The sequence below is a fragment of the Cyprinus carpio genome, chromosome B3 (assembly GCF_018340385.1).
Source record: "Cyprinus carpio isolate SPL01 chromosome B3, ASM1834038v1, whole genome shotgun sequence".
Classification (NCBI taxonomy): Eukaryota; Metazoa; Chordata; class Actinopteri; order Cypriniformes; family Cyprinidae; genus Cyprinus; species Cyprinus carpio.
In genome coordinates, this window is record NC_056599.1 from 11,576,853 (window position 1) to 11,589,918 (window position 13,066).

General features: G+C 36.2%; 1 protein-coding gene across 1 annotated transcript; it reads left to right on the plus strand.

Annotated features, from left to right (window-relative positions):
- The first annotated feature begins 6,245 nt into the window (after positions 1-6,245).
- Positions 6,246-7,512, plus strand: nog1 (noggin 1). The gene has a single exon (XM_019099621.2). The coding sequence runs from the start codon at positions 6,552-6,554 to the stop codon at positions 7,203-7,205; it is 654 nt and encodes a 217-aa protein (XP_018955166.1). The 5' UTR covers positions 6,246-6,551; the 3' UTR covers positions 7,206-7,512.
- Positions 7,513-13,066: the final 5,554 nt, after the last annotated feature.

Below are 13,066 nucleotides of genomic sequence, written 5' to 3' on the forward strand. Positions count from 1 at the left end.
TCAAATAAATGCAGCCTTGGTGAGCAGAAGATACTTCTTTCAAAAACTAAAAAAAAAAAAAATCTTTAAACGTTGCATGGTATTGCATATATAAGCTAATTAAATGCTGACGTTTATGCCATTTTAGTTTTTTAAATTAGGGTGGTTTTTATTTTAACTGGTATTTATTGTTTGTGTCAAACTTTGTTCATCCAGATACTAAATATACTAAACTTCAGCAGCGAGTTCTTTCTCAGAAATGCTCATTTTGCAGCGTGCAAACTGTTTTTATTTTACATCAGACTGACTTTTGAAATTGTATTAAGTCACTCATTTGGATTGACAGAGTTGGAGATTTTCTCCAGACATATTATACATTTGTGTGTCGAGGCTGAGATGAGTAAACACCAGCAGCACATACATCTGATTCCTGTATTTTCCATTGCATATAGACTCAAAGTACAGCAGTGTTTGTACACATGAGAAAGCAGCACACAGTAGATGTTAAACACAGTGTTCTCTCTTTCTAATAATGGCTTGTGAAACAGCCTTTAAACGCTGTAATGCCTCCACAGCATGTAGAGATTTAAAGTGCGATTTGGTTAATTAGCTTGTTTTGACACAGTGTGTGTTTAAATGAGAGTTTATAGGCAGGGAGAGGATCGCTGTGTGAGAACGCCGCTGTCTCAGAGCCTCATGGGAACACGAGAAGACGGGCCTCTTAAATGCCTTGGATGGTTTTATTTTATAGCAAAACCCAAAACATTCCCCCGGTGGTTTAAGGTGCCGATCGGATGGAGTTGTTTTCACTGGCAGTATTTAAATCCCTCTTTTAGTGTAAATCGCTGGGATTTTTCTTGTGTCCATTACATTGTCCAGAAAGTGAAAATTGTCCGTGTTTTAGTAAAGTAACAGCTCACTTCATTCACTCCAACCTAATTAGTAATGTTAGTTTGTTAGTGTTATGCAAAATACTGAGGCTTTAGTTAATTAAAATGACTAAAATTGTAAAATTGCATGAATTATCAATGTAGTTTAACCTTTAAATTATGTTAGATTTAAAACAATTCACAAAAAAAAAACACACTATAAAAATGAATGAATGAATGAATAAAAAATAAATACAGTAATGATTAATGTTTATATTTCTCACATATTACAGAAAAAGTAAACATGAGAATGCAGGCGATATGGCAAAATTAGAAATATCACGATTTTATCAATAAACTATTTAACTATTTTTCAACCAAATTTCAATCTAATAGAAATATCACGATTTTATCATGATTCTTTGTCATGTTGGTTTTACTATTTTGCAAGCAAATTTCCCTATTATAAAGACAAAGCCTTTCAATGTAACAAAATATAAAAAAGAATGGCAAATATTTAGGCCAAAGTGGGCAAAAAATAAAAATATTTGTCATTATTTTATCTTTGTTATTAAAAATAAGAACAACGATACGCATTACAACTACACATAATATACAAATAAAACAAACAATGCTTTATTTTCGCAGGTACAATGTATTCAAAAAACTGAAAAATAAAACACTATATAGATTGATTCCTATTAAAGCAACTGTATTAAAGTTTTTCAGTCAAAAGTATTGAGTGATTTTTATAAAATTAATATTTCACCATAAAAAAAAAATTAATACATAACCCAAAAACAAAAATTTCATAATCTTTCTGTTAATTCTGTCATTGTGTTTTATTTTTATACCATCATTTACTCACTCAAAAGTCATTTTAAACCTGAATGAGTTTCTTTCTTCTGCTGAACATAAATGCTATTTTGAAGAAAGAGGAAAACCAAGCAGTTGCTGGTCCACAGTGACTTCCACAGGATTTTTTTCCTACTATCAAAATCAGTGTGGACCAGCAACTGTTTGATTACCCACATTCTTCTTTTGTGTTCAGCACAAGAAAGAAATTAATACAAATTTGGGAAAACATGTGAGTGAGTAAATAATGACAGAAATAAAATTTAAGGGTGTCTTAAGTGCGAGTCTTAAATGCGAATGAAATGTTTAACCGGCAAGGCTTTAAAGCAGATGCAAATAATGTACTTTTGTGATTGCGAATAAGTGCAGTGTCCTGTGAGAACAACTTTACCGCTGAGTTAACACTGATGTGAATGTACAGTATGTCACATTATACAGTAGCCTATATGATGGAGGCACTAGAACTGCAGCTGATAGAGTATTCAGTGTAGCATGATAATACGATATTTCTTCAAAGCATATCGTGGAGACATTTTTATCGTCCACGATCACAAATCATCATATCGCACACCCCTATTTTAACTATAATATTTGCAGGTCAAAATGTACCCACTAACATCACAATTGTAACAGAGATTTGGGCATTTTAAGTGTTGAAAATTTGCAGACATGTTCAATAAGAAATAGTCACACAATTGACCATTCGCTAAGAGTTTGATTGACAGGCGATCTGACCAATCATTACACTGAATCCACCATCTTGTCCGACAAACAAATCAGACAGGACAGTAGATAACTTAAGTGGATTTAATCTTGAAAAACGTTGTGTATTGACGTCTTTCCATGGTTGAACTAAAATACGTTCTGATGTTCATTTATTTGTATTTTGCGCTTTAAGTAAATATGAAAAGACAATTAGTTCACATGCCGGTTTAACTGAAGCAATAAGGAGATCTGTCACAACACATGAAAGAGACACAAAACAATAATTACTGTTTGAATTTCTTTAAAAATACAAAATTTGAAAGCTGAGACCTTGTTTCATACCAGAAATAAACTGCTTTGTCTTGTCTGTCGGCATGTTTCCTCTTTGCTCTGCAATAGATTTTTCACTGCATGAGAACTAGTGTGAGAGTGACTTGGCTTGTCGGGCATAGCAACAGTAACTAAGGAGGGCAGGTTTTTGCGAAGGGTCAGTATTGAGAAAAAAAAATCCTAGGTTATCCAGTATTTCTGACAACTCAAAAGTGTTTTTGGGTCAGATTCACCTGGAGCATAATATAAAAAATACAACCCCCACAACATGACCCAGTTAAACATGACTGTGGAAACTGTAATTGAGGAGATAAATTGTGTGAACAAGCCACAGGAATCAGTGCAAACCTCTAATTAGTGGTGCACGCTAAATTGAAAGGATTACTATTACTCATACTTGGGGTTAGTGATGACATGAAAGATTCAAATCATGTGTGTTACTTTACTAAGTGATGAGATACAACATTTTCACCTGCTGGACCATAAAACAGATGAAAAAAATCAAACAGATGCACACTAAAGGAGGAAACCTAGCCATAACTACAGACAAGACGATCTTTGACAACCCAGCATTTGCTCTAGCTTTGTGACGGCAAGTTTTACATGTGTGTGTTCATGGCCTTAACAGGCAGAGAGGATTGTTGCAGAAGAGCTGACAATGAAGCTGCAGACAGATGTGATCTTTCTGCTGTGAAATGTATCTATAGCAGTACAGAATCTATTTCTTTCTTACACTTTTAAAAATTTCAGGTTCTTTATTTCCATCAATGGTTCCACGAAGAACCTTTAACAATCAGGATTCTTGAAAATTTAATCTTTCCACTCAGCATATTCTTTATAGTGGTTTCTTTTGATTTTTAAAATGTTCTTTACACTAAGAAAACATGAACTGAAAGGTTCTTTAAAGGAACAGTTCACCAAGAAATAAAAATTGGCTAAAAAAGTTCTCACCCCTAGGCTATCCAAGATATACATGAGTTTGTTTCTTCATTAGATTTGGAGAAATTTGGCATTATATCACTTGCTCACCGATGGATCCTCTGCAGTGAATGGGTGCCGTCAGAATGAGAGTCGTCTGATCTGAATCAGGAGAGAAATCTGCACAGATAAGCACTGTTTACAAGTGAAAACAACTCTAAATGTATATATATATGGGTGGATATATATATGTGATATGAACTCATATTTTGGTCAGAAGTGACAGTTTAAAGATTATGGATTATGAACTCATATTTTGGCCAGAAGTAACAGTTTAAAGATTAAAACATCTTAGTGATGGATTTGTTTCTTACAAACAAGCAACTTTTTGCTTTTTAAGTCATTAACCGGTAGACTGGAGAGGTGTGGATTGCTTGTGGATTATTGTGATGTTTTTATCAGCTGTTTGGACTCTCATTCTGACGGCACCCATTCACTGCAGATGATCCATTGCTGAACAAGTGATGTAATGCTACATTTTGCATGCATGCATCTAGGATGGCTTGAGGGTGAGTTTCAGCAAATTGTCAAATTGAGTGTTTGTTCTCATTTCAGAACTTTTGATGCAGTTTTGATGCATTCAGTGTTTTTAGCCATTGTGCAAGATTCATGTTCTGGTAGCCTTGTTTAAGGTTTCTGCCATTGAATGGGTCTGGTGTTTTTCATGACATGAAAAAACCCATTATGACTCTTTCCGTGTGTTTGCTGCAAGCACCAGCGGAAAAGACAAAACCATTAGCAGAAATTGTTCTAATGAAAACATCTCAGTGTCGGCGTCTGCTCTGATAACTCTGAGTATGACAGGTAGATGCGTCACCGCTTATGTATTTTGACTGTATAAAACTCCAGGAAAGAATCAAGAGAATCGTATGTGACAGACGGTGCGGTTAAGCAAAGCCAAATGCTGATCTTTTGCCACTTCGCAAAATGTTTGTGGGTTTTTAAGTGGGTAAGTCCTGTGTTGAAGTGAGCTGGTTATGAAAAGGATTCTGAATTTAAAATTCAACATGTAGTGTCATTTGCAACCTATTTTTGTTATTTTAATCATGTCAAAATTTGCACTTGATGGACGATTATTAAAACAAACATCTTGTTTTCTTTAAAAAAAACTAACAAAAATTCATGCACTGAAAAAATGGTTTAAAATAAAACCAGAAACATGCACTCATCTGTTTTGAGTTATGGCTGCACTTCTCCAAGCCTGTTATGTGTATTTTGAGTCTTTTATGTTGTGACAATGCCCAAAAATACACCTGTGACTTGCGTCCCAGACTGTTCTCGGTCTCCTCGTGCAGAAGTGGCAGAGCTGAAGTGTGAATTAGCTCATTCAGACAGAAACAGAGATGCATTTATCTCTCCGTCTGCTTTATGGCCAGTGGAATGGCAGGTCACTTCTTCCATTAAACGATTCTTGAAGAACGAGCGTTTGACAGTAGCTCGGGGTTTCCGCGGTGCTGGCTTGGTGGGAGATGTTCGTTTTGGATTCATTTGGACAGAGTGTTTTATGGCTTTATTCCCCGCGGCCTAAGCGCTCACTTGTGTGTTTGTGCTCCTTTAAGTCGCAAAACAATAGATAGTATGTGGAGCTGCTTTTCTTCAAAGAGACTTTCAGAAGACTTATTTCAGGTTCAGTCCTCCTGAAGTATCCCAAGGATATAAGAGCATTGCTCAAGGACATAGATAGTGATATAGTACAGGGCTCGGATAGATAGATAGATAGATAGATAGACAGATAGATAGATAGATAGATAGATAGATAGATAGATAGATAGATAGACAGACAGACAGACAGACAGACAGACAGACAGACAGACAGATAGATAGATAGATAGATAGATAGATAGACAGAGACAGACATACAGATATATAGATAGATAGACAGACAGACAGAGACAGACAGATAGATAGATAGATAGATAGATAGATAGATAGATAGTAATAACAATAATAAAAAAAAATTGTTTATTAGTTTTCTTGTTTTATTGGTTTAGGTTTTATCTTTTTTCTTTTCACATCACTGCAATGCTTACATTATTATTATTTTTATTATTATTATTATGTCATATTTTAAATATATAATTTATTATTTTAATGTTAATTTGATGCTGAGTGCTTTTTATTATTATGAATATTATATTACATTTATTTAACTTTTATTTCATTATTATTGTTGTTGTTATTTTTCTGGTCACTGCAATATTTAGCAATCATGTCAATCATACGAGTCAAACTTTAAATGTATATATATATATATATATTATTGTAGTTATTAACATTATTATTGCTGTTGTTCAAGTTTTCATTTTATTTTTTAGTTATTTTGTAATAATGCAAGTACTTAATCATAATGAGATAACCATGTCAGTTAGAAAGTGCAGACTATCATAAGCTCTCGCTGTGGAGTTTCTCCCGGTGGCGTGAGGAGGCCGACAGGAGGCGTAGCGGCTTCAAACCCCTGCAGCCTCGCCTCCTCCCCTCTCTCTCTCTCTCTCTCTCTCTCTCTCCCTGAGCTCTGAAGGAGGTGTTGGGGAATCTCCTGCACACAAACTCACATTCAAAAACCCAGGTCCGCTGTATTACATCACTGGGCCGCGCGTGTATATATGAGAGTCGCGCGCGTCAGAGAGGCATTCCCAGAGTTTTGGCTCGCGCTGACGCGTCACGTGCAGGACTTTTCACGCGTGATGCTGCGCACGATTCCGACGCATTCAACCGCCAGCAGCAGAAGACCTTGCGAGTGAGATGGATGGATAAATCCAGCGTCTGAGCGCTTGCATTCGCGTCGGATAAAGTTGAGTTTGTGAGATTTTTTTTACCCCCGTTTTTCGCATCACGATGGATCTCCCACAGGGTTTGGTGACTGTGTACCTTCTCTTGGTGTCGCTCGCTCAGTGTCAGCACTATTACCTCCTCAGACCCATTCCGAGTGACACTTTACCCCTGCTGGAGCTCAAGGAGGACCCCGACCCCATCTACGATCCGCGCGAGAGAGACCTAAACGAGACCGAGCTGCGGAGCGCGCTAGGGGACTTTGACAGCCGCTTTCTGTCCGTCAGTCCTCCTCAGGACCGCTACACCGGCAACGAGGATCTGGAGGAGCTGGACCTCCAGCAGCAGAACCCCAACGGGATGATGCCCAAAGACATCAAGAACCTGGACTTTGACGCGCAGTGGGGCAAGAAGCGCAAGGCCAGCAAGAAGCTGAAGCGCAGGCTGCAGATGTGGCTCTGGTCCTACTCGTTTTGTCCGGTGCTGTACGCGTGGAACGACCTCGGCACGCGCTTCTGGCCGCGCTTTGTGCGCGCGGGGAGCTGCTACAGCAAGCGCTCCTGCTCGGTTCCGGAGGGAATGGTGTGCAAACCGGCCAAATCCACGCACATCACGCTGCTGCGGTGGAGGTGCGTGCAGAGGCGAGGCGCGCTCAAGTGCGCGTGGATACCGGTGCAGTATCCCATCATAACCGAGTGCAAATGCTCCTGTGCGAACTGACCAATCACGAGCGGACATCGAAACTCCGACCCGATGCTCATTTCTGGAAAAAAGTGCACAAACTATATAAAAACTGTCGTATTTCTGGACATGAGCTGCAGCTGATGCTGATTACTGGACTTAAATTATGGAAAACTGTATTACTGTGCAAAATTTGATCTGATACCTATTTCTGGATTTCAGTTTTAAAAACTCTGCTCTGATGCATATTTCTGGAAGAACATGAAAAAAAAAACTTTTGGGATTTAAGTTATGAAAAAAATGTTTTATTTTGTATTTTGGTAACACTTTATGTTAACTTTAAGTCATTAACAAAGGTAATGCTGAATATATCAATAATTCATATATATATATATATATATATATATATATATATATATATATATATATATATATATATATATATATATATTTCACAATCCTATATTTATATATGACAATATATTATATTTAGTAAATAAAAAACATTTAATCTACAGTTTGAATGTACTAGCTGATGATTTGTTGAGCATTATTATAATATGATTAATAATACATAATATGCATTACGTATTATAATAATGTCTGTTAATGCCGTTCATATAAGTTATTGTAAAGTGTTGCATATTATTTTTTTATGCACTATAATGTGTAGGAATGTATTGTATGTATATTTCGTGCCATCATGTAATGATTTAGCTACTTGTAAAAAGCCAGTATTATGTGTATTATCCAGAGTCTACTGTATTTGTGGAAAATATTGGTTAATGTATTTATATTGCAGAGAGCAGCCCGTGGAGCCGTCTGAGATGTTTTATAAGGTTTTCCACACAGATGTGACGACCTCAAAATTTATTATGGATTTTTAACGTCCTGCAGCTGTGACAGCTGCTTCGTGGCGACGATTTATCCTGTAAATTAAGATGAACTGTTATTTATTCTTTATATTCAGATAATAAAATATCAGTGAAAACCACAACAAACGGCACCTCGAGCTTTTGTTTCCTAAGTCTTTGTTTCTTTTCAAGACGCCTGTGAAGAAACTTCAAAGAGAGTCTCCTAATTTACCATGAAATATTCTCACCTGGCTTAAGGGCCCCGTAACCAGGCAACCACTGGTGATGCTCTCAGGGGCCCATGGAGGGTTACATGATTTCTGTAACAATACTTATAAAGTGTTTATATTTAACTGAGTGATTATTGCTTGTTCCACAGCTAGTCATAATTTAACCATGTTTATTTTACTGCACAAATTTAATTAATTAGATGATTTTTCTAATTTAAATAAGTGCATTTAAAAAAAAAAAAGATTATTTAAATAAAATCAAATAGTTGCAAAAATACAAATAGTTAATAATAAACCATGATAACATGCCTTGATTTTTTTGAGTGCATGTATGACTGACAAATATGCATCACATTAATTTATGGTTATCCAAATGGTTGGGAATTTTATATGCATCTCAAACATAAATCTTACATGTAGGCCTAAATATGTTTTGAGTGTATATTAGGGTAATTTATTAATCTTTTATTCATATATCCTCATGTACATACACATTCAAACTCCTGATCTGTCATTAAGCATCATAGGGTATTTGCTAATGGCTTATCAATGAAAGCTATTATAAAGTGTTAGGCGTGATTATGTGATGTACGTTCCAGTAGACGTCCCGTCTATTTTACGCATCAATTAATTCAAACAATTCTTAACATTCACAGCCTGGGAACCTGAATGTGTTAATTTGCTTATTTGGTCTCGTTAAAACCTTTCTGGATGTGTTTTCTTCTGGATAACTGGGTTGGGGGTTATGGCGTGTTGATGCGGTTTACGACAAACATGTAATGTGGAGCCTAATGGAGCGGCCGACTAAACTTTCTCACATCACGGGTGTTAACAGAGCTGATGGCTCGCGCTAATGAGCGCGTTAGTTTGCAGTCTGTAAAAACCGCAGCTTATCTGAAGTGAAAATGGCTCTTTATCTCCGTCTCAAGTGGTTTGTTTTCAAGCTTTTTATTGTGGGGTGGAGATGCATGATGATTCTCATTGAAAACCTGTTAAGATCTACTGTAACATCCTGAAGAGATAAAGCGCGAGGTCTGGAACAGCTGGAGAGCATCTCTCTCTCATGTGGCCCGGCCTGACTGCCACCCGCCCATTTGCGGCCCCGCAGGAGGGCCGGCCTCCCTCCGAGAGCATGGAGCCAGTCTAACAGAGGAATAAACCCTGCCAAACAGCCCTCATAAAGAGCATCAAATACAGCTCTGTTTACCCCTGCAGAACAGCGCTTTATCCAAACACTCTGCTGATTAGGACACCGTTACGGCCGCTTGGGCAAACTAATCACACGGGACTTCGTTTAAATAGATGTGTCCTGGCCAAAGGGTATTGAGGGCCTCGGGTCTGGAGGTTTCAGACCAAAATAAAGGTTCTTTTTTTTTTTGGCATGAGTGGTTCCATAAAGAACCTTTAACATTAGAGGAACATTTCCATTGCACAAAAGGTTCTTTATAGAGAGAGAGAGAAAAAAAGTTTCTTTAGATGATTCAAATGTTCTTTATACTGAGGGAGAAAAACGGATATTCTACAAATGATTTACTAAAATAGCTGCAAAAAAAAACCCTTAACCTTTATTTTTAAGAGTGTACAATAATATATATATTTTTTTTAACTTCTATGTGTAAGATTCAAATCTAAACGAAAAACCTTTAAAAATAAATAAAAACTCTCAAAAAATAAATGTTCCTTTTCATATTCTGAATGACTAGTAAATTTGAGCTTCTGTATGGTTCTTTTGAAGACTTATTACATGCTTGACAGTGTTGGGGTAATGCATTACAAGTAATGCAAGTTGCATAATCAGATGACTTTTTTCAAGTAACTAGTAAAGTAATGCATTACTTTTAAAAATAAGTAACGCAAGTTACTTTGTTTTCCCATTTATTGACTGGCACCTCTCCTGTCCCCTTGTTGAGAGACTTGGAGTGACGCTAGAGCCTGAGGCTTATTTATTTCACTTTTGGTGTGAAAAGGCTTTTAAAGTTGCCAAAAAGTATTTTAGTTATTAAAAATAAATAAGCAAACCCTGCTCGTGTGACAAAAAGTTACGAAAAAGTAACGTAATGCATTACTTTCTATAAAAAGTAACTAAGTAATGCAATCAGTTACTATTTATCAAGTAACGCAATATTGTAATGCATCACTTTTAAAAGTTTTCCCAGCACAGATGCTTGATGCAGATCAGTGTTTTGGTTTCTAGGTTCTTGTGTTTCAAAATAATTGGCGGGCAAAACATTCTTTGTGGAACTTTTAAAAAAATACTTTTTGTTGTCATTGTTGATGTCAAACAAAAGCTACCAGTAGCTTCTTTTAACATGTTTATATATATATATATATAAATATATATAGTCCTTGAATAATATATAGGTTATATATATATAATAAAGGTTGTTCAGTTGTTCTTCAGGTCAGCGTTTTGGTTTCTAGTTTTTTTTTTTTTTTTTTTTTGGTTTCCAATACTAAATAATAGGTGGTTAAGACATTACTTTACTTTTAAGAGTGTTTAAACTGAAATTTTGAACTATACATATAACAGCGCAATTTGTTGTCATTGTTGTCAAAAAAAAAAAAAAAGTTTGAATATGTGGTTTTAAGAATTTTTGGTTTAACTAACATTATATTAGAACCTTTCAAATGTTTGTTTTTGAGAATGTGGTGGAAAAAATACAATATTGAATTATTTAATTGTTCTATATTTAAATGATGGTCATTCACATATGCTAGCAGTCAAAGCTTTGAACACACTGACTCATTCTATTTTTTATGACTATTTTCTGCATGTTATTTTAACATTTAAATGATGAAAACTCTGGAATAATACAGTTGGAAGTCTGGTAATGATGTGACGCAAATGAAAACTTCTTTGTTTCGATTCCAGATCTGCTTGTGGGCACAATTTATATTTGTCTACAGAACTTCAGATCAAGCATTTAAGCAGAAGCCTTTCGATCAAAAGATCACGATAAACAAATTCAGTGTGTCTAAACATTTGATTGGCAGTGCATGCCAAAAATCCTCAGTATGAATCTAATGCCACACTCACCAGTATTCTGATCAAAAGTGTTTTTTGTGTTGAGATCTCCTCTGACCTGGCGTCGGACACGGTGACGGCGAGCGAGCCGCTGTTATCAGAGTGAAATACTGCGTTTGTACTGTGTCTGAAATGACACTGTGCAGTGTGACCACAGGGGTTGTGCCGATCAGGCCCTCTGATGACCTCTCTGTCGAGTGCGGAGGGGGGTGTCGGGGCCTCGGCTCCTGCACGGTGGCCCCCAGGTACCAGCAGGGCCCTCTGTTTAACGGAGAGGCAGGCGTTCGTAAACCCTGCGGGAGATGGCCTGTGATTTATACACTCATTCTCTCGTATATCCCTCTTGTGTTCTCTTGTCCTAGTCTGGCATAGATGAGGTCCCTGAAACCTAGGATGTGTTTTGAGTGGTCATGTGACTGGTTTTGAACAGAAAATAGTATGGAGTTTGTATGCTAAGAAATACTTTTTTTTTTTTAATAATAATAAATAAAATTTTTTCAAAAAATAAATTAAAAACAAATATGTCAAAAAAGAGAGTAAAGACATTTATAATGTTGATTTCTGTTTCAAATAAATTATTTTCTTTTGAACTTTCTATTCATCAAAGAATCCTAAAAAAAAATAATAATGTGTTATAGTTTCCACAAAAATATGAAGCAGCACAACTATTTTCATTATTGCTAATAATCAGAAATGTTTCTTGAACAGCAAATCAGTATATCAGAATGATTTCTGAAGGAATTTGTGACACTAAAGACTGAAAATTCAGCTTTGACCACAGGAATAAATTAAATTATATTTTAAAAATATAATATTAAAATATTAACATTTTTTACAGAATTAAAAATCAAATAAAAGCACACTCTTTAGATCTTTTTAGATGTATAATCTAAATCTTTTAAAGTATAATCACACGTTTCGAAATAATAATAATCATCATAAAAAAAGATCATATAATAAAAACACAATCATATATCTTTTAAAGTATAATCACACGTTTCAAAATAATATTGAGCTTCAGAAAAGATCATATGATGCCAAGATAATCAAAGGTCTCAATATTAACTCAAGTTTTCCTGAGATTACAAGGAAATACACAATTTTGTTTAATTTGTGACAATTACTAGCCATTTCTCTGTGAAAATTGTTTCTACACTAACTTAATTTACTGCATGCCAACTACTTTCTCACTTGTGTTTCTTTTTTTTAGGAGAAACATCTCAGACCAAGCTAAATCTTAAAATGAAATTTAACGGAGAACTTCTGAGCAGTGAAAGAGCAACCTCTGAGCAACAAAAGCATCCTCTGAGCTGCTCGTATTGATCAGAGATGCTCTTTACATCTGGTTGTGAGTGTTGATATGATGTCTGCTCTGATATTTCTCCAGCAGAAGGACCTCATTTCTTAATATGGACACGGCGCTCTCTTTGGCAGACGATGGCGGTCTGGTCCATCTCTTCACTTAAGTGCATGGCTTGACCAGTGTCAAGAGTCTCTGTGGCTTCAGGAGACGCGCCAAACATGTTTCTCCTGCGGCTGCAGACCCACTTCAAGTGATAACAGCAGTTTGTCTTCCTAATGCAGCGGAATGAGAGGGCCGTTCTGTCATAAAATCCCACTCACTAACCCAAAGCTCTGCCCCGTGTCAGTGACAGGACGATTGAACGCAGGCCACTGACGTTTGTTATGTTATCAGCCTTCAGTCAACATGCAGCACCGAGTTCTCTCTATCATTTCACTTCAGTATACAACTCTGACACTCAACTGATTTCCTTTTTATAGCTCTGTGGT

Excerpts from the sequence above, each read along its gene's own strand:
- nog1 (XM_019099621.2), top strand. The coding sequence starts at position 6,552 with ATGGATCTCCCACAGGGTTTGGTGACTGTGTACCTTCTCTTGGTGTCG.